The sequence below is a fragment of the Salvelinus sp. IW2-2015 genome, unplaced genomic scaffold (genome assembly GCF_002910315.2).
Source record: "Salvelinus sp. IW2-2015 unplaced genomic scaffold, ASM291031v2 Un_scaffold16414, whole genome shotgun sequence".
Lineage (NCBI taxonomy): Eukaryota > Metazoa > Chordata > Actinopteri > Salmoniformes > Salmonidae > Salvelinus > Salvelinus sp. IW2-2015.
In genome coordinates this window covers 169,766-197,501 of record NW_019957575.1, presented here as the reverse complement: position 1 = coordinate 197,501, position 27,736 = coordinate 169,766, and the positions used below count along the sequence as shown (strand labels likewise).

Sequence of the window (27,736 nt, the reverse complement as noted above, 5' to 3'; positions counted from 1 at the left end):
AACTTTGATTACATCAGTACATTTGACATACCCTCACCTCCATATGCACAGTATTTGGACAGTGAAGCATTTTTTTTTWAAATGGCTCTATACTCCAGCATTTTGGATTTGAGATCAGTACAGAACATCACATTTTATTTTTATACATATCTGTTGTACCGTTTAGAAATGAAGACACTTTATGTTAGTCTAGGTACCAGTATTTTTAGCTAACACTCCACCGCACATTTGGCAAATCACAGGAGTAGCAAGGAGTGGAATGTATGGCTGAACAGATACGGCAACTGGGCTAACTTTACATATCTAGTCCTCCCATTTGAGGAAGTCATAAATATTTGGACAAATTAACTTAAAGTGTATTAAAGTAGTCAAAAGTTTAGTATTTGGTCCCATATTCCTTTCATTCAATGACTACATCAATCTTTTGACTCTACACACTTGTTGAATGCATTTGCAATTTGTTTTGGGTTATATTTTTCCCAATAGGAACTGAATGATGAATAATGTATTGTGTCATTTTGGAGTCACTTTTACTGTAAGTAGGAATAGAAGATGTTTCGGGAACACTTTTACATGAATGTGGATTTTACCATGATTAYGGATAATCRTAAATTAAYTGTGAATAATGATGTGTGAAAGTTACAGMGGCACAAAGATCATACCCCCAAAATAAATGATATTATTGGTAATGGTGAAAGGTTTTATTGTAGCCTCTGTAATCTTATCACTCATCATTATTCATGATTCATTCATGATTTTTCTTAATCATTACATTATCAGGATTCATTTTGAAGTGTTCAGGAACATCTTATCTACTTACCATTCACCATTCAGTTCCTATTGGGTTAAACATAATCCAAAACACACAAAAATGCATCCAACGAGTTTGTAGTCACAAGCRGGATGTAGTTATTACATGCTAAGAATATGGGACCAAAWACTACACTTTTGAGGGGAGGACAGCTCATGTTTTTCCAAGTGTTTGATACCATTCCATTGACTCCATTCCAGCCATTATTATGAGCCATCCTCCATTCAGTAGCCTCCACTRGTAGGCACTAGCTACASTGCCTTCAGAAAGTTCACACCCCTTGAATTTTTCTACATTTTTTTGTGTTACAGCCCACATTTAAAATGTATTGAATTTAGACTTATCACTGGCCTACACACAATACCCCATAATGTCAAATCAAATCTTATTGGTCACATACACATGGCTAGCAGATGTTAATGGGAGTGTAGCAAAATGCTTGTGCTTCTAGTTCCGGCAGTGCAGTAATATCTAACAAATTCACAACGACTACCTTATACATCGTTCTGCCCCTGAACAAGGCAGTTAACCCACTGTTCCTAGGCCGTCATTGAAAATAAGAATTTGTTCTTAACTGACTTGTCTAGTTAAATAAAGGTTAAAAAAAAATATGTAAACGGATGAATAGAATATGTACATATAAATATATGGATGAGCAATGGCCGTGCAGCATAGGCAGTAGACGGTATAGAATACAATATATACATATGAGATGAGTAAGTATGATATGTCGACATTTTTAAAGTGACTAGTGATACCTTTATTAAAACCATTATTAAATGTATTAAAGTGTCAGGAGATGTGTCTTGTATGTTGGCAGCAGCCACTCTGTCAGTGATGGCGATTTCTGGGCTAACAATGTAAGAAAATTAATACAACAAAAATGACGCAGTTTCCTAAGGACCTGAAGCGAGGCGACCATCTCTGTCGCGCCATCTTACTGTTGATGTCGAAGTGGAATTATGTTTTTACAAATTAATTTAACATTTAAAGCTGAAATGTCTTGAGTCAAGTATTCAATACTTTGTGTTATTGCAAGCCTAAATAAGTTCAGGAGTAAAAATGTGCTTAACAAGTCACATATGACTTACTTCTGTGTGCAATAATAAGTCTGATATTTTAAAAAATCCATCACACCCTTTTAAAGTGAAATAAAAATCTGGAAATGTATTAACAAATTGTATGACTGTATTGAGATAAGACTGTATAGACATCAGTTATTCTGGATCAGTAATCATTACTTATGGACTGTATGAGTTGACTAAGACAGCTAATAGAGCATAGACATCAGTTATATTCTGGATCAGTAATCTATAGTATACCTGTATTGGCATAAAAGACTGGATAGACATCAGTTATTCTGGGATCATAATCAATGCGTTGCATCTGTTTGTAAAAAAATGTTTATTGTATTTTCATTTCTCAAAATAACAAAAATGGCATTACATGCATGTTCAACAAATATAAACTTACAAATCAAGCAAGACTTGAGACATGAGATCCGCATAAAATGATCCGTTAACCGGTGAGTCATGATCCGTTAACCGGTGAGTCTTCATCCATATCATCATCCTCAGACTCATCTTCCTCAGACTCTTGTTCTTTACCCTCCTCCCTCTCTTCTTCCTCCTCCACTTCTTCCTTTTCTACCTCCTCCACCTCCTTGACAGCTACCTCCTCCACCTTTCCCTGTACCGCCTCCACCTTTCCCTGTGCCTCCTCCACCTTTCCCTGTACCTCCACTACATCCTCTTCCATCTCCTCCACTCCATTTCCTTCCTCTGTCTGTATCTCTCGTTGCATATGCACAACCCCGTTCTCCTCCTCTTCCTCTTCCACCTCCACCATTTCCGGGGGGACTGCAACAAGAGAAATAAAGACCGGAAACAGTCAAAGAACCATATATGCAAACCCCTCTGCCCCATAATGCTGTTTACTTTGTCCATCGATGACGCTCATTTAAATACTCAGACAACGCAGGACATGACAGACACACAGTACATGCCTTGGACATGTCGTATGAGAAGATGTATTCGCCTGTACACACCTTGTCTGACCTCCCGTCCGGGGATCTGACCAGCCTGCAGCATCCCCTTCAACCTCTCCACCTCGGCCAAAGACGAGGCGTTAGCTATTGCATTCTGGGTAGGGCACAGAACAAATGTATTAGTTCATACATACAGAACCATTACATTAGATAGGCATTTGGGTTTTGATGAAGAGACTCTTTTTGAAAGGACCATTAGAGTAGATTGCCAGTCCCGTTACATTCATTTGTTTAGCAGACCATAAATTGACCATTAAAATTGTGAAAATTACATTAGGTCAGTGGAATAGTGGTATAGAAACTGAGCTGTCCACGCCATAGTGTGTCACTGTCTGAAAACAATGACGTAGGTCTAATCCATGTGTTGCAATGAGTTTGAACACACAATCTGTGGAATGACAGCTAGCCAAAAGGAACAAACTACACAGCGAGTGTACATTTTCTGGCGCTAAATAAAATGTATAAATAAATTATGAAGTGCCTTGATCGCTTCCACGTCAGCGGGAGATGGTCCCATCTTCTTCTTCTCAGGCTGCTGCACAGCAGCTCCGGGGGTGAACCTGAGAACACACACCAGCAGAGTTAGAGAGAACATGGAGGGGATGGGTGCTTCTCTAGCCTCTCAACCAGTGTAGTATCTCAGGTGTAGTATCTTTTCTTATTGAGTCAAATAAACTGATACGACAGGAAATGCCATTGAGACGGTGCTCCTAAGAAACACTGTTGCATGGGGGTGTTTCAGTAGTTGTGTCAACACATATTTAGATACTCCAGTTGCTACGCAACACCCCATCTACAAGAGTGATCGGTGTGCAGAATGTCCAATTCTAGAGTGTTCCGGTGATTGTCCGACACCCCCACAGCCAGTGTCCAGTGATTCTAAGGAGCTGCCGCCCGACGGGGACTTTCATCTTACGTTTTGGTCCGCTTGGCAATATCCTTTGCAAGCTGAGCACCTCGTTTGCCCTTGAACATTTTCTCCGCCTCCTGACGCTCCTATGGTAATACATCACAGTTAAGTGAGAGCTTTTTCAATCAGACAACGACACCTTCACGAGAAGGACGGACAGCCGTTTGGGAGAAACATACAAATACAGCACTCTCTTAGCATGCCTAGGAAGAGAGCTCTCCTAACATTTCCTTCTATTCTGCAAGCACTGCAAGATTAAAAACTAGGGCCTTCGTAGGCCAAGTCCAACGGTATGTGATTGTTTGCCCTGACTAAAGGCCTACATCATTACAACGTTGTTTCATACAACCTGACCTGTGTTATAGACGACCACCCGTTGGACCTGGTAATGACAACGCTTTTCTATAAAGCTACAACTCTTAGTTCTGAACGATGGCATGCACTTACCTTTAACTTGACCTTCTGGAAGTCAAGCACGTGAATCTGGGGAATTTTGTTGATGACATAGAGCCTGTAGTGCTTTCTTGTTGGTCACTGGATTCCTTAGGAGACTGAGATGTCACAAAATCAGAGATTACGATATTGACTCACAAAACACAGGATTTAGTTGCACAAATATAGCAACTCATCTTGTCCTGCAATTTACAGTGAAATTGATAGCACACTAATGCATGAATCTGACTTTACTAGGTGTTGTAGTAGATGCAAGTATTGATCAAGAGATACCTGAGAAGGGTCAATGTCTTCACTGAGGCTAGCGGATCCAAATCACCCTGGAGGTAAAAGCACATTTAAAAACATGCCAACACATTAAAAACAAATCGATGGTTCAACCGCTGTGACTGAACACAGGAGCACACTCATGTCACAAATATTGTTAAATACAGCACAGGTTCAATATTTTTCAAATCAACAACATGCATAAGTAAAATGCTCCCAATCAGTAATTATTTAAAAAGATCTGATAAGGCCTTGACCCATTCACTGATGGGATGTGTGATAACTCACCAAYTCCTGGATGTTGTTGCTTGTGAGGATCAGCTCCCTCATACTCGGCAATGCCTGTTCAAGGTTTTCACCAACACGACTGTGGGGAGCACACAAAACACAGTGATAGCTAGCTAGCTAGGAAGATAAYCTTAAAACGAATTCTAGCAATCCTAGACAAAACAATTGCTGCGAAAGTTACCATATTCTGTTGTTGTTCATGAGCAACGTTTTGAGCCTCTTGAGCAAAGGGAAGCCGTCCAGTTTTCTGATTTCATTGTCAGAGAAATCGATGGTATCAAACTGGTCAAGTGTAGCCCCAAGGTTTTCAAGTACAGGAATTTTGTAACCTAAATGAGAGCAGAGCATACCAGCATWAGGTTAGCCGGATAGTTTGTGATGTAGCTAGCAGTTAGCAATCACTATCCATCAGTTATTACAGTGCGAAGGCCTAGCCAACCAGAATTAGCTTCTCAAGCTAGCTAGCATGAAAYGCGCAGGTTTATTTACCTCGCAGATCCAGCTCCCTGTCGCGCACGGGGTTTGTGTACTGAGCAGCCTGCTCAATTAGCTCTGCCGATAATTTGACCATATCGACGGCTAACTGTGAAATAAATAACAAATGTTTATAAGCGGGTTTCTTGATTTAAAAAAAATCCAGTCCTTACAATGCTTTTTCAACACGCTGCCGCCCGGAAGTAAGACCACTCCCACAATGCAACTCGGTGTAAAATAATAACTGGTCAAATTYCATCGAGCGCGCTCTAGCGCTGAGATCTTAATAGGTTCAATAAGTGCRTCTGATGATGAMTTGATTATCATTCAAAGATAACTGTCAGGAACTCACGGGGGTGACTATGTATTTGTCTAGAAGCTGCCCAGAACCGTATTCACTTGATAAGGGTTTCACCAGACCGAGATATCTGCACACTTGCCCCTTCTTCTTCAGTCAGTGAGATCTGGAATCCTTGGAACGTCCCTATCCTAAACCCTAACCTTAACCTTAACCCCTACTCAAACATGTAAAATGTCATCATTAATGGGTAGGGATGTCCCAAGGATCCCGGACCCTTCTTCTTGTAACTTTCTGGCGGACTAGATGCTTTCCGGCTTATTGCTGCCACCCACAGGTCAGTTTAGGTATTATCCAATTGGTATTATCAGAGAGGAAGAGGCGATAATTGAGATTGCACGGTCAAACTACATCTCTTCATTTGTTGAATTTTAGTAATTTAGCAGATGCTCTTATCCAGAGCAACTTACAGTAATGAGTAACTACATTTTCATATTGCTTCCCACTGGCCCCCCATGGGAATCAAACCCACAACCCAGGTGTTGCAAGTGCCATGCTCTACCAACTGAGCCACACAAAATATCAATAAGTGAGTGCAGTGATCTTTTTGTTTCTCAGTTAAGGCAACTTCTGAAAGTCACCTAGGCATAAACATGTTTCTGAATTACAATTAGATATCCTTGTTCATGTATAATGATAATCCATTTAGCGTGTTATTTACCCACAGGTAGGTTACTAATAGATCTTTCTCAGCTTCACCTCGCCCAAAACTTCAAAGGACGGAAGCAGGGCAACTCATCCTCATCTTGCTATAATTGTGACGCGTCTCCATTCCTTCCTTCTCTAATCCTCTGATGGTGTGCTCATCCTTTTATGTTATAAACGGACTGGTGCCTTAGCTCTGCAATTGTGTGCTTATTGTCTTTTAAAGGAGTAGTTAAATAATATAACATGGGTTCTGAGGGGAAATCCAGCGACCTGCTAGGTCAGCATCAAAGTGAAATAAATAATTTAATCTTGAAGGGTGGGACCCACATTTAAGGGATTTTGATACTTTTTAAAAAACTGTGTGGAGTGAATTAATTAAGTGTGTGGGACACTGATAGTGTAATATGTTGTGATGCGAAACAGTCATTAAAGATGAACATTAACATGCACATTGCCATAGTCTGTCTCTCTTTTTGTGATGCTGGGAATAACAGCCCCATAACAGTTCAGTTCATCCTAAAAGATTACTCATGCACACAGGATCTACAGTATATGTACATTCAAATAAAATGAAATTGTATTTGTCACATGTGCCGAATACAACAGGTGCAATAGACTTACCGTGAAATCATTGCTGATGATTGTTGTCAACATTTCTGTCTGTCTTGTCTTGCTGGTTACTGACCGAAATGCCGGCAATAAATGTGCAGAGGTAATTGTGCGAATGGATGTAATCTTTTACAAAGATAATGAACATACTAAACTGTATTAGTTTTACTAAACTACCTGCCTTTATTCTCTCTGGGATCTCTCTCTCTCTGTCCCTCAGGTATGAACTCACTCGACCTGGGCTGAAGACAACCATCTAAAACAGGGGTGTCAAACTCATTCCATAGAGGGCCTAGTGTCTGCTGGTTTTTCCTTTCAATTAAGACTTAGACAACCAGGTGAATTCTTAATAATCAGTTACTTTAATTCATCAATCAAGTACAAAGGAAAAATGAAAACCCACAGACACTCTGCCCTCTGTGGAATGAGTTTGACGCGTGATTTAGAGGAAAGACCTTTACTCCCCACCCAACAACAGTAATGACGGCATGACTGTGTGAGACATCCTCATTAAAATAACTGCAGTGGATACAGACACTATGAAGCTTTTCAACCAGACTGGAGGGACAAAGAATCAGTCTCCTCTACAGTATCTATTTCTATGCTCATTCCTCTCAGGGTCTGAAATGTTGACGTGATTCACACCTAAGTTCAAAGGCGCATTACATTCGCCATTGTTGGTTGTAATTTTCCTGAACCAAATATATTCAACTTTTACAAGTGTTGAAATTATTCACTCCCCTTGCCCAGTTTACATTTTCGCCTTAAATCAAATAATTTAAATAATACCAAATCTAAGATGTCTTGATTGCATTAGTATTGCTGTGCCACACCAAAATTATTTCAGGTGCAAACATTTCTTTAAGTTGAATGGAGTCCATCTCTGTACAATAGCAGTAGTTCACATCAGTCCACACTAAATAATCCCTGTATTTCCAGGTCCCTCAACACATTTAAAAAGGGGGGAAAACAGCATGTTAATGCAATATATTTATTTTCACTTTATTTTCACATTTATTGTAGACCAACAGATAGCAAGAAGCATTATCACAAGATTTAGCAGAACAGCCATATTCACTATTCATTAACCGAAAGGCTTTATAATCCAAATATATGCATGTAACAAGGCAAAGACGATGGTTTATGACCCACKTTGCAAGAATTGTGTTCTCTTTCACAAAACCTGATGACTTACTGTTCAAGTGAAAACACTAAGGGCTGGTTTCCCGGATAGAGATTAAGCCTAGTCCTGGACTAAAAAAGCATGCTCAATGGAGAATCTCCATTTAAATAGCCTTTTTGTCACAATCGTCGTAACGATGAGACCAAGGCGCAGAATGATTGGAATACATTCTTTATTAAACGAAGAACACTTAAACAAACTAACAAAATAACAAAACGAATGTGAAGCTATAAACAAATAGTGCTGACATGCAACGACACAGACAACTACCCACAAATACAGGTGGGAAAAGGCAACCTAACTATGGTTCTCAATCAGAGACAACGATAGACAGCTGCCTCTGATTGAGAACCACACCCGGCCAAACACACAGAAATACAAATCATAGAAAAAGGAACATAGAATGCCCACCCAAATCACACACTGACCAAACCAAAATAGAGACATAAAAAGCTCTCTACGGTCAGGGCGTGACACTTTTAGTCCAGGATTTTACTTAATCTGTGCTGTCTGGGAATGTGATTCAATATTTTKGTGAAGTTAGATGTTCTGGTGATGTTTTAGACATTCAAACAAAGTGGACATGGAATCAGTAAAAATCACAAAACCTTCTAGGCTGAAATTGTTACTATCTAAAGATTTTGAGTTTGACTTGACTAAATATTCCAATATAGAGCATGTCACAAGTAAAAAAACAAATTGCATTTGAATTATAAAGCAGATCCCACTGGGCACAGACGTTAGTTCAACTTCTAGTTTTGATTATATTTGGTTGAGTTGCTAACTAACCTTGAAATCAACAACAAATGTCACCATGTCATTGGATTTAGGTGAAAAGTAGGGTGAAAAAAAGGCAAAATGCCCTTACGTTGATCTCTTTTTACAAATTCAATCAGTTTTCCTCATTGGTTCAGACATCTTCACAGATTTTTTTGGTTGAAATGACGTGGAAACAACATTTATTCAACCAGATTTTGCCCAGTGTGATTTTGGTTTTGGATATTACACTTCAGATAAACCTCATGAATTACAGATAACTAATTACATATTGAGATGTCATTTATTATGTATCAGTATGATCAAAAAGTTGTAAAAGATCGATACAATTTATTGGCCACATCGCCCACACCTACTTGAAAGTGATCAAGTACTCAGGATATGCCTGACTGTCATGGAAGATTATGAACATGGATGGTGGAGATACACTATCTGTCACACTGTCATTTCATAAAGCTGAATAGTTGAGTTGATTTTAGGTGGAGTACTATCATCCCCAGTTTTCCTGTTGTGAAATCTCCAGTCAGAACTCGACATAGGTACATGTACTTCTGGCCTTGGGGTTCGGTTTGAGTATGTGTCATTGCAGAGTAATTTGCATTTACAGCAAAGTAGGTGCCGTCTCCATACAATGCAGCTGCAAAAAATATTTTGGAATAGTTATGAAATTCTCTAAACTTTTAAATCATTGCAGACTGTAGAGTAAATGCAGGAGAAAGCTTATTGCATTTGAATAGAAAATGTGCAAAAACATCATGCCAATATATACTAGATCAGAATCATAAAGTTGGATAGAGGGTGCACTTGAACCAAGGCCTGTTTTAGCATAGTCACACCCAGAAGTAGCCAATCAATTACACTCCTGAGAAAATATTTGATAAGTGCAGGTTCCAGACAGTGAATCACCAAACTTGGCTTTTAAGACTTTACTGTCCAGCACAGTGTGTTTATGCACCTTTTTTCAATTTATGTATGAACAGACAATACTTTAAAATGGAATTAGCCCTCAATGGTGCTGCCCATACTGTCACTGAAGAAGCCATTGCCAATATAGGAGATGAGCTCTCTAGTAGATCTCTTTGATCGGAATGCAATAATTCAAACAAAAGAAAGTGTGAGAATTCAAACATTAAAACAGAAAGAAACCTCAAATTGTTGGCTTTTCTCTTTTGGTGTTAGCCATTACTTACCATTTTTCCCAGCGTAGCTCCGATTGAAGCCAAGCTCGTTAATCTTATCTATGGTTGTGTGGCAGGCTCCATGAAGAGCTTCCTCTCATTGTTCTGGTGACCGTTCCTGACCTCCATGTCTTTCTTCTTGATCTGAAAGCCCCCCATAGGCCTGGGTTCTGGATCCTCTCAATCTGAGTGAAGAACAACCTTGCATTACACATTCATTGGCTAACTACACAGTGACAAAGATCTTTCACTACCATTAAGAGGTTCCAGAAGCCCTAATATAATGTTACTAAGCTGTGATGTTTGCACCTATCTAGATCAATTAAATTGAAAAGGCTATTGTACTTTTTCAACCCATTTCTGAGTATGTACAAATCATTCCATTCACCAGATCCAGCCATTATCTCAAGAGACTTGTACAAGATAGTTGTACAATAATAAATATACATGTAACTACTATGGAAAATAGGAGAAGAGAGACCTTTAAACATTCTTCTTGCAAGTATCTTCAAATTGTTTTAGGACGTCAATATGCTCTTGGGTTTCAGGTTGAATGGGGAATGACAGACATGGGGTGTTGGCTGGCATGTCATCCCAGTGCTGGGGACATCTTTAAAAGTCTCTTCGGGCCGGACCTTTTTCAGCATCTCATGGATCTCATTGGAAGCCTTGAGCACGTCTTTGCTGAGACCCTCTATGGTGAGTTTAGCCTCCTCTTGGGAAGATGTGTGAAAACTTATGCTCACGTCCATGGCGGTCTGCATGTCATAGATGTTCTGCAGGTCCAATTCTGATAGCTGAAGAGGGCTTTGCATTGATGAGGTTGAAGTCTTGCTCTTTCACGATCAGGTCCTTGATCACTTGCTTGGCATGATCAACGTGGGCCTGCGACACACCACAGATGTGGAAGCAAGCAGGATCCATGTCCTGGCTCTCAATTTCAATGACTTCATTCTGTTGTGCGTTATCAACTTTCCTTCTGGTAAAGAATGCTGTAAGAATATGAAGATAATTTAGTTACAGATTATTGAGTCCAATAGTCTTACAGGTTTAAATAACAGGAAATATTACTATTAAGTACAATGGTAAACCTGACTTTATTTTCCATAAATTATGTACTGTAGATCAAAGTTTAGAAAATGAAGTATGTCATACATAAAACATTTTGGAAGAAGCCCTCCGTTTCCTGAGCGTCAGTGCCTTCCTTTTTAAGCATACTTGTGTGGAAATCATTAAGCATGGTAGGCTGAAAGATGACCATTCGGACAAGCTTCAGGGAGTTCTGGGACTTCTTGCCCACCACTTCCACAACAGCATCCAACATGACGTCTGCCACTTCACTCGGCTGTATGTTGCCTTGGCCTTGAATGACAGGACACTTTAGTTGGCACACATTGCAAACATGGATTTGAGATTGAACAAGTGTGAACACATCTTAACAGCCTGATGTCTGCTGTTAAGTTAATCATTAACTAATGCATACAGACTAAAATCTCCTTTCAGTACCTCACATTCTCTTTCCCTCCTCTGTTTTTGTAACTTACCCGTGCCAATAGCAGGTAAAGATATGGATGTGAAGTTATTCTTTGTGCACATTTTGAGTGCACCTTCGACAGACTGCTGGATCTTCTTAGTGTCTGTCTGGATTACCAGGTGGATGATCTTCTTACACTGCAGGTTGCCTGGCTTTGTCATTATCATGCCTTCGTGTGGCTGGGCTCCTGAAAATATACATTGTAGATTTCATTGTAAAGAACTGAGCAAATCGATAATTTCTTGCTTATTTCATAATTGTTGAATAGGACAGTGAAAGACTGACAAGAAAACTAGGTACTCGTCCTCATCTAATGACGAGTATGAAAGATCGGACCAATGTGCAGCGTGGTAAGTGTCCATTTTAATGAAAACAACTGAACACCGAATGACAAAACAAAAAGAGAATGACTGAGACTGAAACCGTTCTGTATGGACAGACACAGAAAACAACTACCCACAACCCATAGTGGGAAAACAGGCTACCTAAGTATGATTCTCAATCAGAGACAACGATCGACAGCTGCCTCTGATTGAGAACCATACCAGGCCAAACACAGAAATACAAACATAGAAAAACAACATAGAATGCCCACCCCAACTCACGCCCTGACCAAACCAAAATAAAGACATAAAAAAGGAACTAAGGTCAGAACGTGACACATGATGTAGGTCATGTAACTGTTTGTTARATGCAATATGTTTTGTGGACAAACATTAGACCCAATGACATGTTTCTGCGCATGAGCTTTGCTAGGTTACGTCACCAACATCGCCTACAAGTGTGATTGGGGGATTTCAATTGGAGTGACAGTTCCTGGAACTGTTCATGTTCACTGTCTTTGGTTGTAATGTACAAGTTATCAATCTAGCTAGATTAGCTGTTTATGCCAGTTAGCCATTTTAGTGGTTAATGTTAGCAAGCTTCTCACGATAAACGCCACTGACACTGTATGTAGCATAGTTAAGGTTTCATARTACAAACCATGGTTTTGGTTTGTAGCTGTTGCTAGTCGTTTGTTTGAACGAGAAAGTCCCGCGCACCACCAAAACCACTCTGCCCATGATTCCCTCAAAATGTATCACTGAACTGGGAGAGGGCAGAGGTAAACATTGTGTTTGATTGCCTGATTGTGTAAAGATGGAGCACTAGACAGCTAGCTAGGCCACTCCAGGACATGTGATTCTGCTTTCTAAGTTGATGCATGTTTGTTTACCACTGGTAAACCAGGAGGAGGAAAATACCAGAATGAAAGCGAAGTATAGTGTATAAGTGATTGTCATATCTTGTGTTATGATGTCAGGGGTAGAGGCTCTTACCGAGTCGTTGGCATTCAGTCTCCACAGTCGGACACAGCTGCGTCCAGAATGGCTTTAGACACCCCTGGAGTGGTGTACAGAAGGGATATTTCATTTTGATTTAAAATACCCGCTGAAGCTAGCTCAATGGTTAATACATATTCAGTTGTGCAGACATGTCAGGTTTGATACTCTATCAGTTATATGGCAATAATATTTTTTAATCCAAAACTAAACCATATCTACTTTGTGTTTGCTATTATTTGCTATGTTTCCAAGTGTATGATCTTAAATAGAGGTAAGAGTACCTGACTTGAGGCTGAAGGAGGAGTTGGAAGAGTTGACTATGACATCCGTAGTCTCTTTGGTAATGTCCCTGTGACGGCCTGTACAACCACTCCTGACATCTTTATCTCATACATTGCTGAACTTGAGGAAGAACCTAGCAGTTGAGAATAAAGTCAAGCTATGGAAATCAAAATGATGGAGTGACCTGGCAGTAATAGGAAGTTGCAAAGACAGCATGAAGCACGGAGTATGTAGCAATAACATAAGAAATGATGTTGGCTGAATAACTATCAACTAGATACATTTTTCCTGGTTAGGTCACAAGGTCAAGAAACACTCTGGCCCTAATGTATTATAATTCAGGTCACCATAACTATGAAACACAATAACATTAAAGGATATCTTCACTTTTTTAAACTTACCTCTGTGTGCATTTTACCCTGAAGATAGTCCGTCATCCACAGAGAAACTTCATACACGGTTCGGATTTGTTTAAATAGCCACTGCTAACTTGGGCTAACACTGCTATGCAAAAAGGGGCAAGCTCAAAGTTGATGACCAAATTCAGATTACTATAAATAAATTAATTAATTTGTTGGACACGGTTGTTTTTTGGTTAGCAGTGGCTAATGTTAGCAGTGGCTATTGAAACAAATCCAAAATGCTAATGTCTCTCCTGGACCATGAACTACCCACTGGGCACACTATGCATTTCAATATGACAATTGGGTGATATTTGGTTGAGACGTTGATAAATGAGATTACAACCTAAAATATATTCACCCATTAAAAAGACGGCTAATGTTTGTGGATTCCCAAATGTGCTATTACTGTGCTTTAACCATTTACAAGCACAAAAAGTTAAAAATGGAAAAGAAATGTCAGATGTTTTGTTTATTTATACAACAACTGAATGTGTTATCACTGATAGCCAAATGAACTGAATTGCAGTTGAGGTACATGATGGTCAATGCTGTTTAAGATTCTGCACAGATTATTATAGTAATTGTGAAGATCTCCACAGACCTGCCAGCTTTGCCATGTTGTCCTGAACATACACACTCTCTAAGAACTTTGTAAAGCTATGTGTGAGGGCCTCCGAGTGGCATAGTGGTCTCTAAGGCACTGCAATGCAGTGCTAGAGGCATCACTACAGACCTTATTCGTTTCCAAGGCTATGTCACAACCAGCCGTGATTGGGAGTGCCATAGGGCACGCAGAATTGGCTCAGCATTGTCCGGGTTAGGGGAGGGCTTGCCCGGGGGCGTAGGCCTCATTGTAAATAAGAATTTGTTTAACTTGACTAGTTAAATAGAGGTAAATAAAAAATATAAATAAAAAGATAAAGTAACCCAAAATGAGGCCATGGATATTTTACTCATTTTAAGGTTGATAATATTCAGTCGATACTCATGCATAATAGTCACTATTGAATTGCCTTTGGCTGTCAGGAGCCCAGGTGCCGAGAAACAGTCACTAAGTAATCGTCAGAAACCCAGAAGGGAGGCAAACACAGCAGACTAGAGATGGTGTTTAATTAAAGGAACAAATCTTCAGGCAAAGAACTAAATCACACAATGTTCCCAAAAATAAGTCCAGAGGGACAAAATGGAAATCCTCCAAACATACAATAAGAAACTCCACAGTGGTAAAAATACAGCAGGGAAAAACAAACCTCAAAAAAGACTTACTCAAAGAATACACAAGAACTGTTATAACAGAAGAACCTCTGGAAAATCCAGAACTAGACGAAATATCTATATACAACAAGGCTTGGGCTGGGGCTGGGGCTGGGCTGGGTGGCTTAACTTACAAACACTGAGCAAGGAACTGAGAACACAACAGGGTTTACATACTAACAAGGGAATGACCTAAGGTGCAAACAATAAATTAGAGCAAGAAAAAAACAGAGAGATAGGTACAAAAAAGGTGCAATGGGGACATCTAGTGACCAAAACCCTAAACAGGTCCTTGGGCCAAAACCTGACACAAGGTTGTTACACAAAGAAATATCAACATTTGAAGGAAATGTATCTACTTCTTGGATAGTTTCATCTGGCTTAGTCCTATTCTTTAACTTAGATCTTGTTGAGTTGGAAACGTGAATCCCATATATAATTTGTTAACTGTCAACGAGTTAATAGGCTAGTTACTGTATTACAAAAGTGATATGAATTGTGTACCTACCGCTTGGAGATGTACCTACCGCTTGGATAGTTCCATCTGTGCCACTGGCTTAGTCCTATTCTTTAACTTAGATTTTTGGTTAAGATGGTGACGGGAATCCGAACATATATAAATGATTACCTTTCAGAGAAACTGTATTTAAATGTAAAGTGTCCCAGAGTGGAAAATGAGTAGAGATATTTTCCCTACTCTTATGGTAGATATGAAAGCTATGCATGAAACCTCTTTAGACACAAACCTTTAATTAGACCTCCAGAGCTGTCCTGACCTGTTGACAGTTACCAACAAGTGTCTTCATAATAGACAAAGGAAGGAGTCAGAGGCTCCTCGCCATACTCAGAAAATTGCTTTGAGTGTGAAATCAATTTTTATATTTCTATATGATCAACCATAAATAATTCTAGCCTCCACGCAACAGTATCTCTTGCGCTTTTGAGAATGATTTCACATGAGGCCTAATTCACAAGATATGCCAAAATACTTATAACCACTAGGCTAATACTGTATATAATCACATATTTTATTTCAATTATTTCATTAATGTACATCATGTTATTTGAAGTTATCCCTCTGGAGGGCACTTATTATTATTTTAAATGCCTAAATTGTCTCTATAAGTTGGGCAATTGAAAGCATAGAGCCTATGTTCAATTTATTGTGTTCAGTGAAAATGATAAACCTTTCAAATGTTTTATGCAACATTATCAGCAAGCTACTTGATGCTTAGCCTCTGGGCAAAGCGATTTAGAGTTGTTCAACGGGATTGACGAGTGTGTTGATATAAAGGTAATATTATAAAAATTAACTTTTAACTTTTATCACAATGTATGATTCAATGCAATATACTTGTCACATTATTCAACATTTTAGAATTGGTAAAAAATATATATATGCATGCCAACATATTAGGCAAGAATTAAGAATAGCCAAAGTGATATGTCAGGCAAAAAATTATATAACCGTTTTACAATTCCAAATCAAAGTTATTTGTCACGTGTGCCGAAAACAACATTACGGTGATGCTTACTTACAGGCTCTAACCAATAGTGCAAAAACGGTATTAGGTGAACAATAGGTAGGTAAAGAAATAAAACAACAGTAAAAAGACAGCGCTATATACAGTAGCGAGGCTATACAGACACTGGTTAGTCAGGCTGATTGAGGTAGTATGTACATGTAGATATGGTTAAAGTGACTATGCATATATGATGAACAGAGAGAGCAGAAGCGTAAAGGAGGGGTTGGCGGTTGCGGGTGGTGGGTGGGAACAAATGCAGATAGCCCGTTAGCCAATGTGCGATAGCACTGGTTCGTCGGCCCAATTGAGGTAGTATGTACATGAATGTATAGTTAAAGTGACTATGCATATAGATAAACAGAGAGTAACAGCAGCGTAAAAAGAGGGGTTGGGGGGCACAATAAGTCCGGGTAGCATTTGATTACCTGTTCAGGAGTTTATGGCTTGGGGTAAAAACTGTTGAGAAGCCTTTGTAGCTAGACTTGGCACTCCGGTTCCGATTGCCATGCGGTAGTAGAGAGAACAGTCTATGACTGGGGTGGCTGGGGTCTTTGACAATTTTTAGGGCCTTCCTCTGCACCGCCTGGTGTAGAGGTCCTGGATGTCAGGCAGCTTAGCCCCAGTATGTACTGGGCCGTACGCACTACCCTCTGTAGTGCCTTGCGGTCAGAGGCCGAGCACTTCCGTACCAGGCAGTGATGCAACCAGTCAGGACGCTCTCGATGTTGCAGCTGTGAACCTTTTGAGGATCTCAGGACCATGCCAAATCTTTTAGTTTCCTGAGGGGAATAGGCTTTGTCTGCCCTCTTCACGACTGTCTTGGTTGTTTGAACCATTCTAGTTGTTATTGATGTGACACCAAGGAACTTGAAGCTCTCAACCTGCTCCACTACAGCCCCGTCGATGTGAATGAGGGGGCTCGGTCCTCCTTTTCCTGTGTCACAATCACTCCTTAGTCTTGGTTACGTTGAGAGATAGGTTGTTATTCTGGCACCACCGCCAGGTCTCTGACCTCTCCTATAGGCTGTCTCGTCGTTGTGGTGATCAGGCCTACCACTGTTGTGTCGTCTGCAAATAATGATGGTGTTGGAGTCGTGCTGCCATGCAGTCTGGGTGAACAGGGAGTACAGGAGGGGACTGAGCACACACCCCTGGGGAGCTCCAGTGTTGAGGATCAGCGTGGCAGATGTGTTGCTACCTACCCTCACCACCTGGGGGCGGCCCGTCAGGAAGTCAGGATCCAGTTGCAGAGGGAGGTGTTTAGTCCCAGGATCCTTAGCTTAGTGATGAGCTTTGATGGTACTGTGGTGTGTGAACGCTGAGCTGTAGTCAATGAACAGCATTCTCACATAGTGTTCCTTTTGTCCAGGTGGGGGGGCAGTGTGGAGTGCAATAGAGATTGCATCATCTGTGGATCTGTTTGGGCGGTATGCAAATTGGAGTGGGTCTAGGTTTCTGGGATAATGGTGTTGATGTGAGCCATTACCAACCTTTCTAAGCACTTCATGGCTACGGACGTGAGTGCTACGGGTCTGTAGTCATTTAGGCAGGTTCTTTGTGTTTTGGGTACAGGACTATGGTGGTCTGCTTGAAACATGTTGGTATTACAGACTCAATCAGGGCCATGTTGAAAATGTCAGTGAAGACACCTGCCAGTTGGTCAGCACAGTGCCGGGAGCACACATCCTGGTAATCCGTCTGCCCCGCAGCCTTGTGTATGTGACCTGTTAAAGGTCTTACTCAGGTCGGCTACGGAGAGCGTGATCACACAGTCGTCGGAACAGCTGATGCTCTCATGCATGCCTCAGTGTTGCTTGTCTCGAGCGAGCATAGAAGTGATTTAGCTCGTCTGGTAGGCTCGTGTCACTGGGCAGCTCGCGGCTGTGCTTCCCTTTGTAGTCTGTAATAGTTTGCAAACCCGCCACATAAGATGAGCATCGGAGCGGTGTAGTATGATTCAATCTTAGCCCTGTTTGACGCTTTTCCTGTTTGATGGTCGCGCAGATAGAAGTTGAGCTTGGGTAGCCTTAACGCCTCTACCCTTTAGCTCAGTGCGATGTTGCCTGTAATCCATGCTGTTCTGGTTGGGGTATGTACGTACAGTCACTGTGGGGACGACGTCCTCAATGTGCTTTTTGATAAAACCAGTGACTGATGTGGTGACTCCACAATGCCATCGGAAGAATCCCGGAACATGTTTCCAGTCTGTGATAGCAAACAGTCCTGTAGTTAGCATCTGCTTCATCTTACCACTTTTTTATAGACCGAGTCACTGGTGCTTCCTGCTTTAATTTTTGCTTGTAAGCAGGAATCAGGAGGATAGAGTTGTGGTCGGATTTACCAAATGGAGGGCGAGGGAGAGCTTTGTAGCGTCTCTGTGTGTGGAGTACAGGTGATCTAGAATTTTTTCCCTCTGTTGCACATTTAACATGTTGTGTGGTAGACTGATATAAGTTTCCCTGCATTAAAGTCTCCGGCACTAGGAGCGCCGCCTCTGGGTGAGTGGTTTCCTGTTTGCTTATTTCCTTATACAATTGCAACATTGTGTGACAGTCACATTCCGTGGTTGTCTGAAGCGTGCTAAAGAGTTCAAGCTGGCATGACTCATTGCGATTGGTTGATGAGCGTCATCACTCTCTTTCCTTTCTGGCACCTCAAATTGTTGTGATTACAAGCTGAGAACTTTTATGAGTTGATTTTACTCCTGGAACAGACTTGTCTGAGCAGTATCTTAACATTATCCAAAAAACCTACTCTGAGGTTTGTTTTGTCTTAAACAGATTTTAATAGGATTTTTGGACCTTTTCTGAGATGCTTTGCGGATACAGCCCTGGAGTAATCCCGAAAACCGTCCTTCTCACGAAAACGTCCGTAAAGACCAAATGGTTTGAGCTACAAACTAATATGACCCTACTATGGAAAGTGGACTCTCACGAACACTGACATGCAAATATTGGCACAATGACTTGAATGGGATTTGTGACACAAATGCAAAATTTGAAGGTTTATAGCACAGTGAACCTATTTAGTTTTAATGTGGTGATCCCTCAATTACAATGCATTCAGAAGGTATCAGACCCCTTGACTTTTTCCACATTTTTTACGTTACAGGATTCAGCTTTTTCAGCCAAACCCGTTGCTGACAGGTGTATAAAATCAGGCACACAGCCATGCAATCTCCATAGACAAACATTGCAGTAGAATGGCCTTACTGAAGAGCTCAGTGACTTTCAACATGGCACCGTCATACAGTATATTGGGGGAAACCATCATTTGTTAACAATACCTTTAATCTTCTGAGTAGACACCGCTGCTGAGCCACCTGAAGTTGCAGACTTGGTTGTGAACCTCTTGTTAAATTCATCAGAGAAAGCCTGWAAATAAAATCTAAAGCCTTTAAAAATACTAAACAGAAAATCYTAAATCAATCTGCTAGAACCAARRCGACTCTCCTCCCTAGACAACYTTTACCAGMATATCCTGGCTATCAAWGTTATTCAGTCCTGGTCCTGAGTGAGGKCCCACAGGGGTTTGTTCTTACCCAGCACTAACACACCTGATGCAATTACTCTTTGTGTGTCAGGTGTGTTAATGCTTGGCTAGGACTTCCTAATCAGTTATAATCAGTGATTAATGRCCACCCCCCGRASAAAGCGAATTAGCATAATATSTCTAGCTGTTAAAGCTAGAGATAATGTATATCCGCATCTGAGGTGGAAGGTTGCAGAGCTACAGCGGTGTTTGTCAGACCAGGAGACATCCCGAAAACGAGTCTTCCAACAAAAACATGTCTATGGAAAAATGAGACTCTCATGAACATGATGGTGTTATCAGTTCTGCTGTACGACCCCCACACGTGTCACAGGACCCGTCTGAAGGTAACCCGGTACCGGGCCGGAAAATGAATGGTAGTTAATAGGGCATTTCCACTGTAAAAAAAATATATAATAATTTTCCTGAGCTTTCTTATTTCTATCAGATATGACAGACACTTCAAAACATAATTCCTTCTGATTTACACTGAACAAAACTATAAACGCAACATGTAAAGTGTTGGTCCCATGTTTCAAATCCCCCAAATTTTCCATACGTACAAAAAGCTTATTTCTCTCAAATGTTGTGCACAAATTTGTTTACATCCCTGTTAGTGAGCATTTCTCCTTTGCCAATATAATCAATCTACCTGACAGGTGTGCAGGGTTGGGGAGTAACGGATTACATGTAAAAAGGTAACTGTAGTCCATTACGTTACCAGCAAAAAATAGCATTGAAAAAAGGTGCAAGTTTAAGTTTGTTCCACCTGAGGGAGTCTGACCACAAGTCAGAACCACTATGATGACACACTGTAATAGATGGCTGGGAAAAAGCAGGAATAGGCTTTTGTAGGCTACAGTCCAAGCTATGTCTTCCAATGGTGTGACTGCTGTCGGCATCCAAAGATGAACCAACTATAATAAACGCTTGGAGGATGACAGCAGGATGACAGTGGTGTAGTCTACGATATGGATATCACTTATTATTGATATCTACAGTTGAAGTCGGAAGTTTACATACACTAGGTTGGAGTCATTAAAACTCGTTTTTCAACCACTCCCACAATTTCTTGTTAACAAACTATAGTTTCGGCAAGTCGGTGTGAGACATCTACTTTGTGCTAGACACAAGTAATTTTTACAACAATTTTACAGACAGATTATTCACTTATAATTCACTGTATCACAATTCCAGTGGGTCAGAAGTTTACATACACTAAGTTGACTGTGCCTTTAAACAGCTTGGAAAAATTCCAGAAAATGAGTCAATTGGAGGTGTACTTGTGATTGTATTTCAAGGCCTACCTTCAAACTCAGTGCTTCTTTGCTTGACATCATGAAAATCAAAAGAAATCAGCCAAGACTCAGAAAACAAAATGTCGCCTCCACAAGTCTGGTTCATCCTTGGGAGCAATTTCAAACACCTGAAGGTACCACGTTCATCTGTACGAACAATAGTACACAAGTATAAACACCATGGGACCATGCAGCCGTCATACCGCTCAGGAACGAGACGCCTTCTGTCTCCTAGAGATGAACGTACTTTGGTGCGAAAAGTGAAAATCAATCCCAGAACAACAGCAAAGGACCTTGTGAAGATGCTGGAGGAAACAGGTACAGAAGTATCTATATCCACAGTAAAACGAGTCCTATATCGACATAACCTGAAAAGCCGCTAGCAAGGAAGAAGCAACTGCTCCAAACCGCCAGAAAAAAAGCAGAATACGATTTGCAACTGCACATGGGGACAAAGATTGTACTATTTTTTGTGACAAAAATAGAAGAGTTTGGCTATAATGACCATCATTATGTTTGGAGGAAAAAGAGGGCTTTCAAGCGAAGAACACCATCCAACGTGAAGCACGGGTGGCAGCATCATGCTTGTGCTTTTGCAGGAGGGGCTCATGCACTTCACAAAATAGATGGCATCATGAGGGAGGAAAATTATGTGGATATATTGAAGCAACATCTCAAGACATCAGTCAGGAGTTAAAGCTTGGTCACAAATGGGTCTCCAAATGGACAATGACCCCAAGCATACTTCCAAAGTTGATAAAATATCTTAAGGACAACAAAGTCAAGGTATTGGAGTGGCCATCACAAAGCCCTGACCTCAATCCTATAGAAAATTTGTGGGCAGAACTGAAAAAGCGTGTGCGAGCAAGGAGGCCTACAAACCGGACTCAGTTACACCAGCTCTGTCAGGAGGAATGGGCCAAAATTCACCCAATTATTGTGGGAAGCTTGTGGAAGGCTACCTGAAACATTTGACCCAAGTTAAACAATTTAAAGGCAATGCTATCAAATAGTAGTTGAGTGTATGTAAACTTCTGACCCACTGGGAATGTGATGAAAGAAATAAAAGCTGAAATAAATCCTTCTCTCTACTATTACTCTGACATTTCACATTCTTAAAATAAAGTGGTGATCCTAACTGACCTAAGACAGGGAATTTTTACTAGGATTAAATGTCAGGAATTGTGAAAAACTGAGTTTAAATGTATTGGCTAAGTGTATGTAAACTTCCGACTTCAAGTACATGCACATTATTTGAATACACTGCTGCTCTCTCATTAGCTATTTGATAGTACGGATGTGGTGTTGTGAATGCTGTTCACAAATCTAATGAGTATTTGAACCAATAATGGTTGAATTAGAAGTTTAAGCTGCTTATCAATCATTGTTTTTGAAACCAGTGGACAGACAGTGAAAATGCGCTCTGCAACAGCTGCGTAGTGCGAATCCAAGCCTATGGAATAAAAGTGGGGCTTTAATTGCTCATTTTAATTCATAGGCCTAATGGACACATGCTCAAACCTGTACACTTTTGATAGACTTAAAAGTCAATCTGTAGTTGCTACATCAATTTTTTTAACTTATAAATTATATATACAGTACCAGTCAAAAGTTTGGACACACCTACTCATTCAAGGGTTTTTCTTTATATTTACTATTTCTACATTGTAGAATAATAGTGAAGACATCACACTATGAAATACTACATAATGAATCATGTAGTAACCAAAAAAGTTTTAAACAAATCAAAATATATTTTAGATTTAGATTCTTCAAAGAACCACCCTTTGCCTTGATGAAAGCTTTGCACACTCTTGGCAAAGCATGCCATTCCATGAGTGCAGCATTTATTTTTGAACTGGAATCAATGAGCCCAATCAGTCCTCCATGACAACAAAATCATAATCAACAGAGGACAGCTGGCTAATAAGTCCTTAGTTTTGGGGTCATGCTCAGGTTAAACAATTTGGCTAAACTATACCTCCATATTTCCAAGTCCTATTCTTGAAGATCAAGGGTATAACATTTATTAGAATGACTGGAATTCTGATGGACTTTGGTTTTTAATGAAAATATATAATTGAATCGTATTATTATATGTAGTAAAACGTATGGTTAAAAGAAACCTACATATCAACTCATAAAGTAAAATGTAACATCCATATATGGCCAGCTATGTAAACTTTAACATTGATTTATCCTGCAATGGAGTTTGTTCAATTGGTAACATAGATTTTTGTCTTCTTCTAATGCTTCTTACGTGGAAAGTAATCTAAAAGTAACAGAATGTAATCAGAATACGTTACTGAGTTTGTGTAATCCAAAACTACATTACTGATTACAATTTCGGACTGGTAACTTGTAACTGTAACGGATTACATTTAGAAAGTAACTAACCAACCCTGCAAGTGTGGCATATCAAGAAGCTATTAAACAGCATGATCATTACACAGGTGCACCTTATGCTGGGGACAATAAAAGGCCACTTTAAAATGTGCAGTTTTGTCACACAGCACAAAGCCACATGTCTCACATTTTGAGGGAGCGTACAATTGGCATGCTGACTGCAGTAATGTCCACCAAAGCTGTTGCCAGAGAATGCAATGTTAATTTCTCTACCACAAACTACCTCCAATGTCGTTTTAGAGAATTTGGCAGGACCACTACATGTAAGGTGGTCTGGGATGTTGAGGAGTGTTTCTGTCTGTAATAAAGCCCTTWTGTGGGGAAAAACTCATTCTGATTGGCTGAGCCTGACTCCCCAGTGGATGGGCCTGGCTGCCAAGTGGGTGGGCCTATGCCCTCCTAAGCCCAAATCCATCGACTAGGGCATGATGAATTTATTTAAAATGACTGACTTCATTATATGAACTGTAACTCAGTAAAATCGTTGAAATTGTTGCGTGTTGCGTTTATATTTTCGTTCAGTATATTTTTCCATTTATTAATCTGTTATTTCTATGGGCTAATAGCAGCAAGGCCAAATTCAATGTTTCATAAAATTATTGTTTTATATWTTTTTATACCTACAGGGGTCCTAAAATTCCAAATCAAATAGCTAAATGATCCTTGGTATGACGGTGTCCATTTTAAAACAATTCCACATTAGCTTAGAAACACAGCTCTGGGCGCTTAGACTCTAGGCGGATATTTAGTCTAAGGCATTAAAAGCTTATTTTGACAGTATTGCATGTTTTTCTGCTTTCCATACCTGGATAGTATCTGGATCACCTGGGTGGAGGATAAACACAACCTCCTTCAAGTGTTTGTGCTTCTTCTTACTGCTGAACTTGAGCACTTGATCCAGCATAAGTGAAGCCACCWGATCCTTGGGGAATCCTAGGTTTCCTGTGCCGATGGCAGGGAAGGTCATCGAGACTAGTCTCTGCTGCTCTGCCTCCCCCAGGCATTCCTCCACAATTCCACTCAACAACTGTGGGATGTCAGGCACAAGATGTWTGGTTTATGTTACCTTTATAAAGAAATTGTAGCAAATGTGTTCTAATTGGTAATTATTGGACCAGGCACTGTAGGTTTTTACGATTTTGTCCACCACTAAGCCTTTTAGGACTTCCACGTTTGACCATACTGTGCTGGAAACAGACTGGGTTCCTTTAAAAAATATTGAATTGTACAAATTAAACAATGTACGATACAAATTGATTGAGACAAGAATAGGCTGTTCAAAATGACCCGCTTAACWTGGAAAGGTTATAGCAGCATTTGACAGTATGTTTTATTTGATCTAAGAAGTCAGTGAGATACGTGGACAGCTTTCTACCTTCTGTGCTGCACCTTTCCCTTGATCCCACTTAGGYGCAATGGTGTGAAACACCAGCTTGCTCTTAAGGTTGCAGCCATCAGTGATGATGASTGCTCCTTCAGCAGCACTGCCAGTGGGCCCATGTTCGTTTATCAGGTCTTGAAGTCGGGGTCCGGCAGCTTTTAGGATGGCATTCGAGACCGCTCCGCTATGAAGTAGCAGGTCTAGACCCACTGTGTTCACAACCACCTGAGTCTGTAACAGACAAATACAAATATTCTATAGATCTTTTAGTTGCACTGCTGCACGCATGGTTAATGGCTGGTTTTTAAATGAGTTGTGAATTTAATTCAATGACAATTATTAGTGTGTGTCATTTAAGTGCCCAAGGGTAATCTCTGATACAGTATATCCGGTTTTTATTGAATCTAAATTGAATGAAGAATGAACTAAGACAACTGAGACAAAAGCCAGGAAGAGGGTGCAATAGTGATAGTTTACCGTAGCATCCTGGATGTTCCCTTTCATCAGGATGATTGTCAACCCCTCTTTGGTCTGCACTCTGTCAGAACCATCCCTGCTCTGAATCAGTCTATGCTGGTTCTGTGTCGAGAAAGTTGGATGATTATGCTGCTGAGGATTTTTCCATGGCTCCCAAACCCCTTCTGATCTGTGTCCTCCATAGCCTGGACGGTCTGGTCATCCTTTTCAACCAGATGGACCACACAGCCTGTCTTTCTCAAGACTTCTTCAACACACATGGCCTCCTTTTCCTGGAAGAACTTCTTTCCGCCAGGCTTGGAGACTCTCAAGATATCAAAGGATGTTGAGGATATTAAGTTTTGAAAAAGTCCATGCAGTCCTTGACATAAACCCTGATGCCCTAAGGCAAATGGCCTTATCTTTGAAAGACACTTTTACTGTGTCTTTACCTTATCGGACCAAGCATTTTTGTTGTGTTCCTCGATGAATTTGACAATGGCCTTAGACTTGACCTCAAGAGTTTCATCAACTGGAGTATTCTGACATAAGTAGTCATCAACTTTTTTCCGGACTGAATCAACAGTTTGCTTATAGCCAGATATTCCACTTGTAGACTTGGATATACACCAGGTGTCCTGATGATGCATTTCTTTGATGGAGTGTTGAAAGCTTTCTCAAATCAGTGACAAGGTCTTGCCACTCTGCATCTTCAGGACATTAGAGTCTTCAACATCGATGTATTGTGAAATCAAAAGGGTATCTAGTTGGTTTTCTGCTTCACTCAGAACCTCCTCTGAGACAGCCAGGAGCTGTACTCCCTTTCTTTCTAGTTCTAGTCCTGCATTAATCCCTTGTGAGGTGAAAAGGGAACTGGTGAACTGTTCTCGTCTCCCTCATTGTTCTTCTGCAGAAACTCAAAGACATAGTTGTCTAATTGCACCATCCTCCGTTTCACTGCCATTCCTCTTCCATAAACTTCCTGTTAGCACCCAAAACCTCTTGTGTCAAGCCAAATAAGATTACACTCTGATTCTGATGATTGTACGTCATTTTCAGCTCTGGAAATTCACCTGCAATTTTGTCCTGTAGGCCGTCTTTGCAAAGTATATGGTAGGTAGAGGCGGCAGTGGGAACTCCTCTGTTATGCCCGTCTTCTCCCTCTCAATGCTGTTGGCAATCCTGTCCATGATCCATTTAATGTTTGTTTGAGCCTATCACATCTTCTTCCAATCCCACCACTTTCACAATACCTCTAGGCTTATCAGGAACTACAACCACTGCTTCCCTGACATCTCCTTGTGTATTGCACCTTCATGTGCTTCCCATGCGTTGGCCTGGATCTGGAGCTCCAAGGACTTGAATTTAGACAAGGCTTGAATGAAGACAGCCTTGGCAGTGGCTTTCCACTTGTGATGTGCTTGGCTTCGACATCCTTCTGCTGGAGTAGAGAAGGCAGAGGGCTTAACTGGACGGTAGGTTGTTGAAAGTCTACTTTGCAGAAGTGATCAGCCATATTCTTGTGGATGGTCTCTGCAACTCCTTGCTTGTCAGAAGGTTATCTCCAAATGGCCTGGTCAATGTTCTCAGTGAGGCAGCAGGGATTTCAATGTGGGTCTATCTTTGCCATACAGGGCCATTCCCAGAGATTCATAAATGGGAAAACTTTCATCTCTTTATGTTGCTGTTTTAGGATTCTGTCAACAGCTAAAAGACAATAATATTTGTTAATACATCATTTTCAAATATGCATTTTCCAAGGCATACTGTATTACCAATAATTTACCTTTCGGTCTTGAAAGGTGATGATTGCAGATTGATCCTCTTCAGTCATTACAACGTTTCCACAACCTCATATTTGTCAAAGTGTAAGCTGAGGTGTTCTGAACTAAACTTCGGCGGTATGTTTTCAACTTTCACTTTTGCTGTAACCTCCAGGGGTTTGACTCGTATTGTTTCTGCATGAACTTTCTGTTCCCGGGGCAGCTTGACATGAAGTGCTCAGTCGCTGAAAAAAAAAGTATACTAGTTGAGATCTTTTCTTCATTTCAATCAAGTACTCAAATTCATGTTAATTATGTTCTGGAGATTTTCTCTTTAAAGTTTGACATTACTGTAAATGAAACATTACTGAAACTCAATTAAAAACTGGAACATTTCATGTTAGATAACAGTAAACATAACTTTCCAAATATGTATACTGTTTAAACGGGTTGCTGTGAATTTGACAGTTATTTAAAGGCAGCTCGTGGTAATCTAAATACAGTATCAAAGCAATACTGTGTAATGACCACAGTACAATACCGTAAAATTGACTGTATTATACTGTAAAAGTT

General features: G+C 40.3%; 1 protein-coding gene and 1 pseudogene across 1 annotated transcript; both read right to left on the bottom strand.

Annotated features, from left to right (window-relative positions):
* Positions 1-2,200: 2,200 nt before the first annotated feature.
* snrpa1 (small nuclear ribonucleoprotein polypeptide A') lies at positions 2,201-5,593 on the bottom strand. Its single transcript, XM_024146502.2, is given in 10 exon segments — positions 2,201-2,670; positions 2,859-2,952; positions 3,340-3,418; positions 3,775-3,854; positions 4,216-4,290; positions 4,292-4,319; positions 4,495-4,541; positions 4,777-4,855; positions 4,958-5,105; positions 5,266-5,593. Coding segments are annotated over 10 exon segments (1,041 nt in total). The 5' UTR covers positions 5,348-5,593; the 3' UTR covers positions 2,201-2,341.
* Positions 5,594-7,842: 2,249 nt separating this feature from the next.
* LOC112080655 (protein mono-ADP-ribosyltransferase PARP14-like) lies at positions 7,843-27,076 on the bottom strand (annotated as a pseudogene).
* Positions 27,077-27,736: the final 660 nt, after the last annotated feature.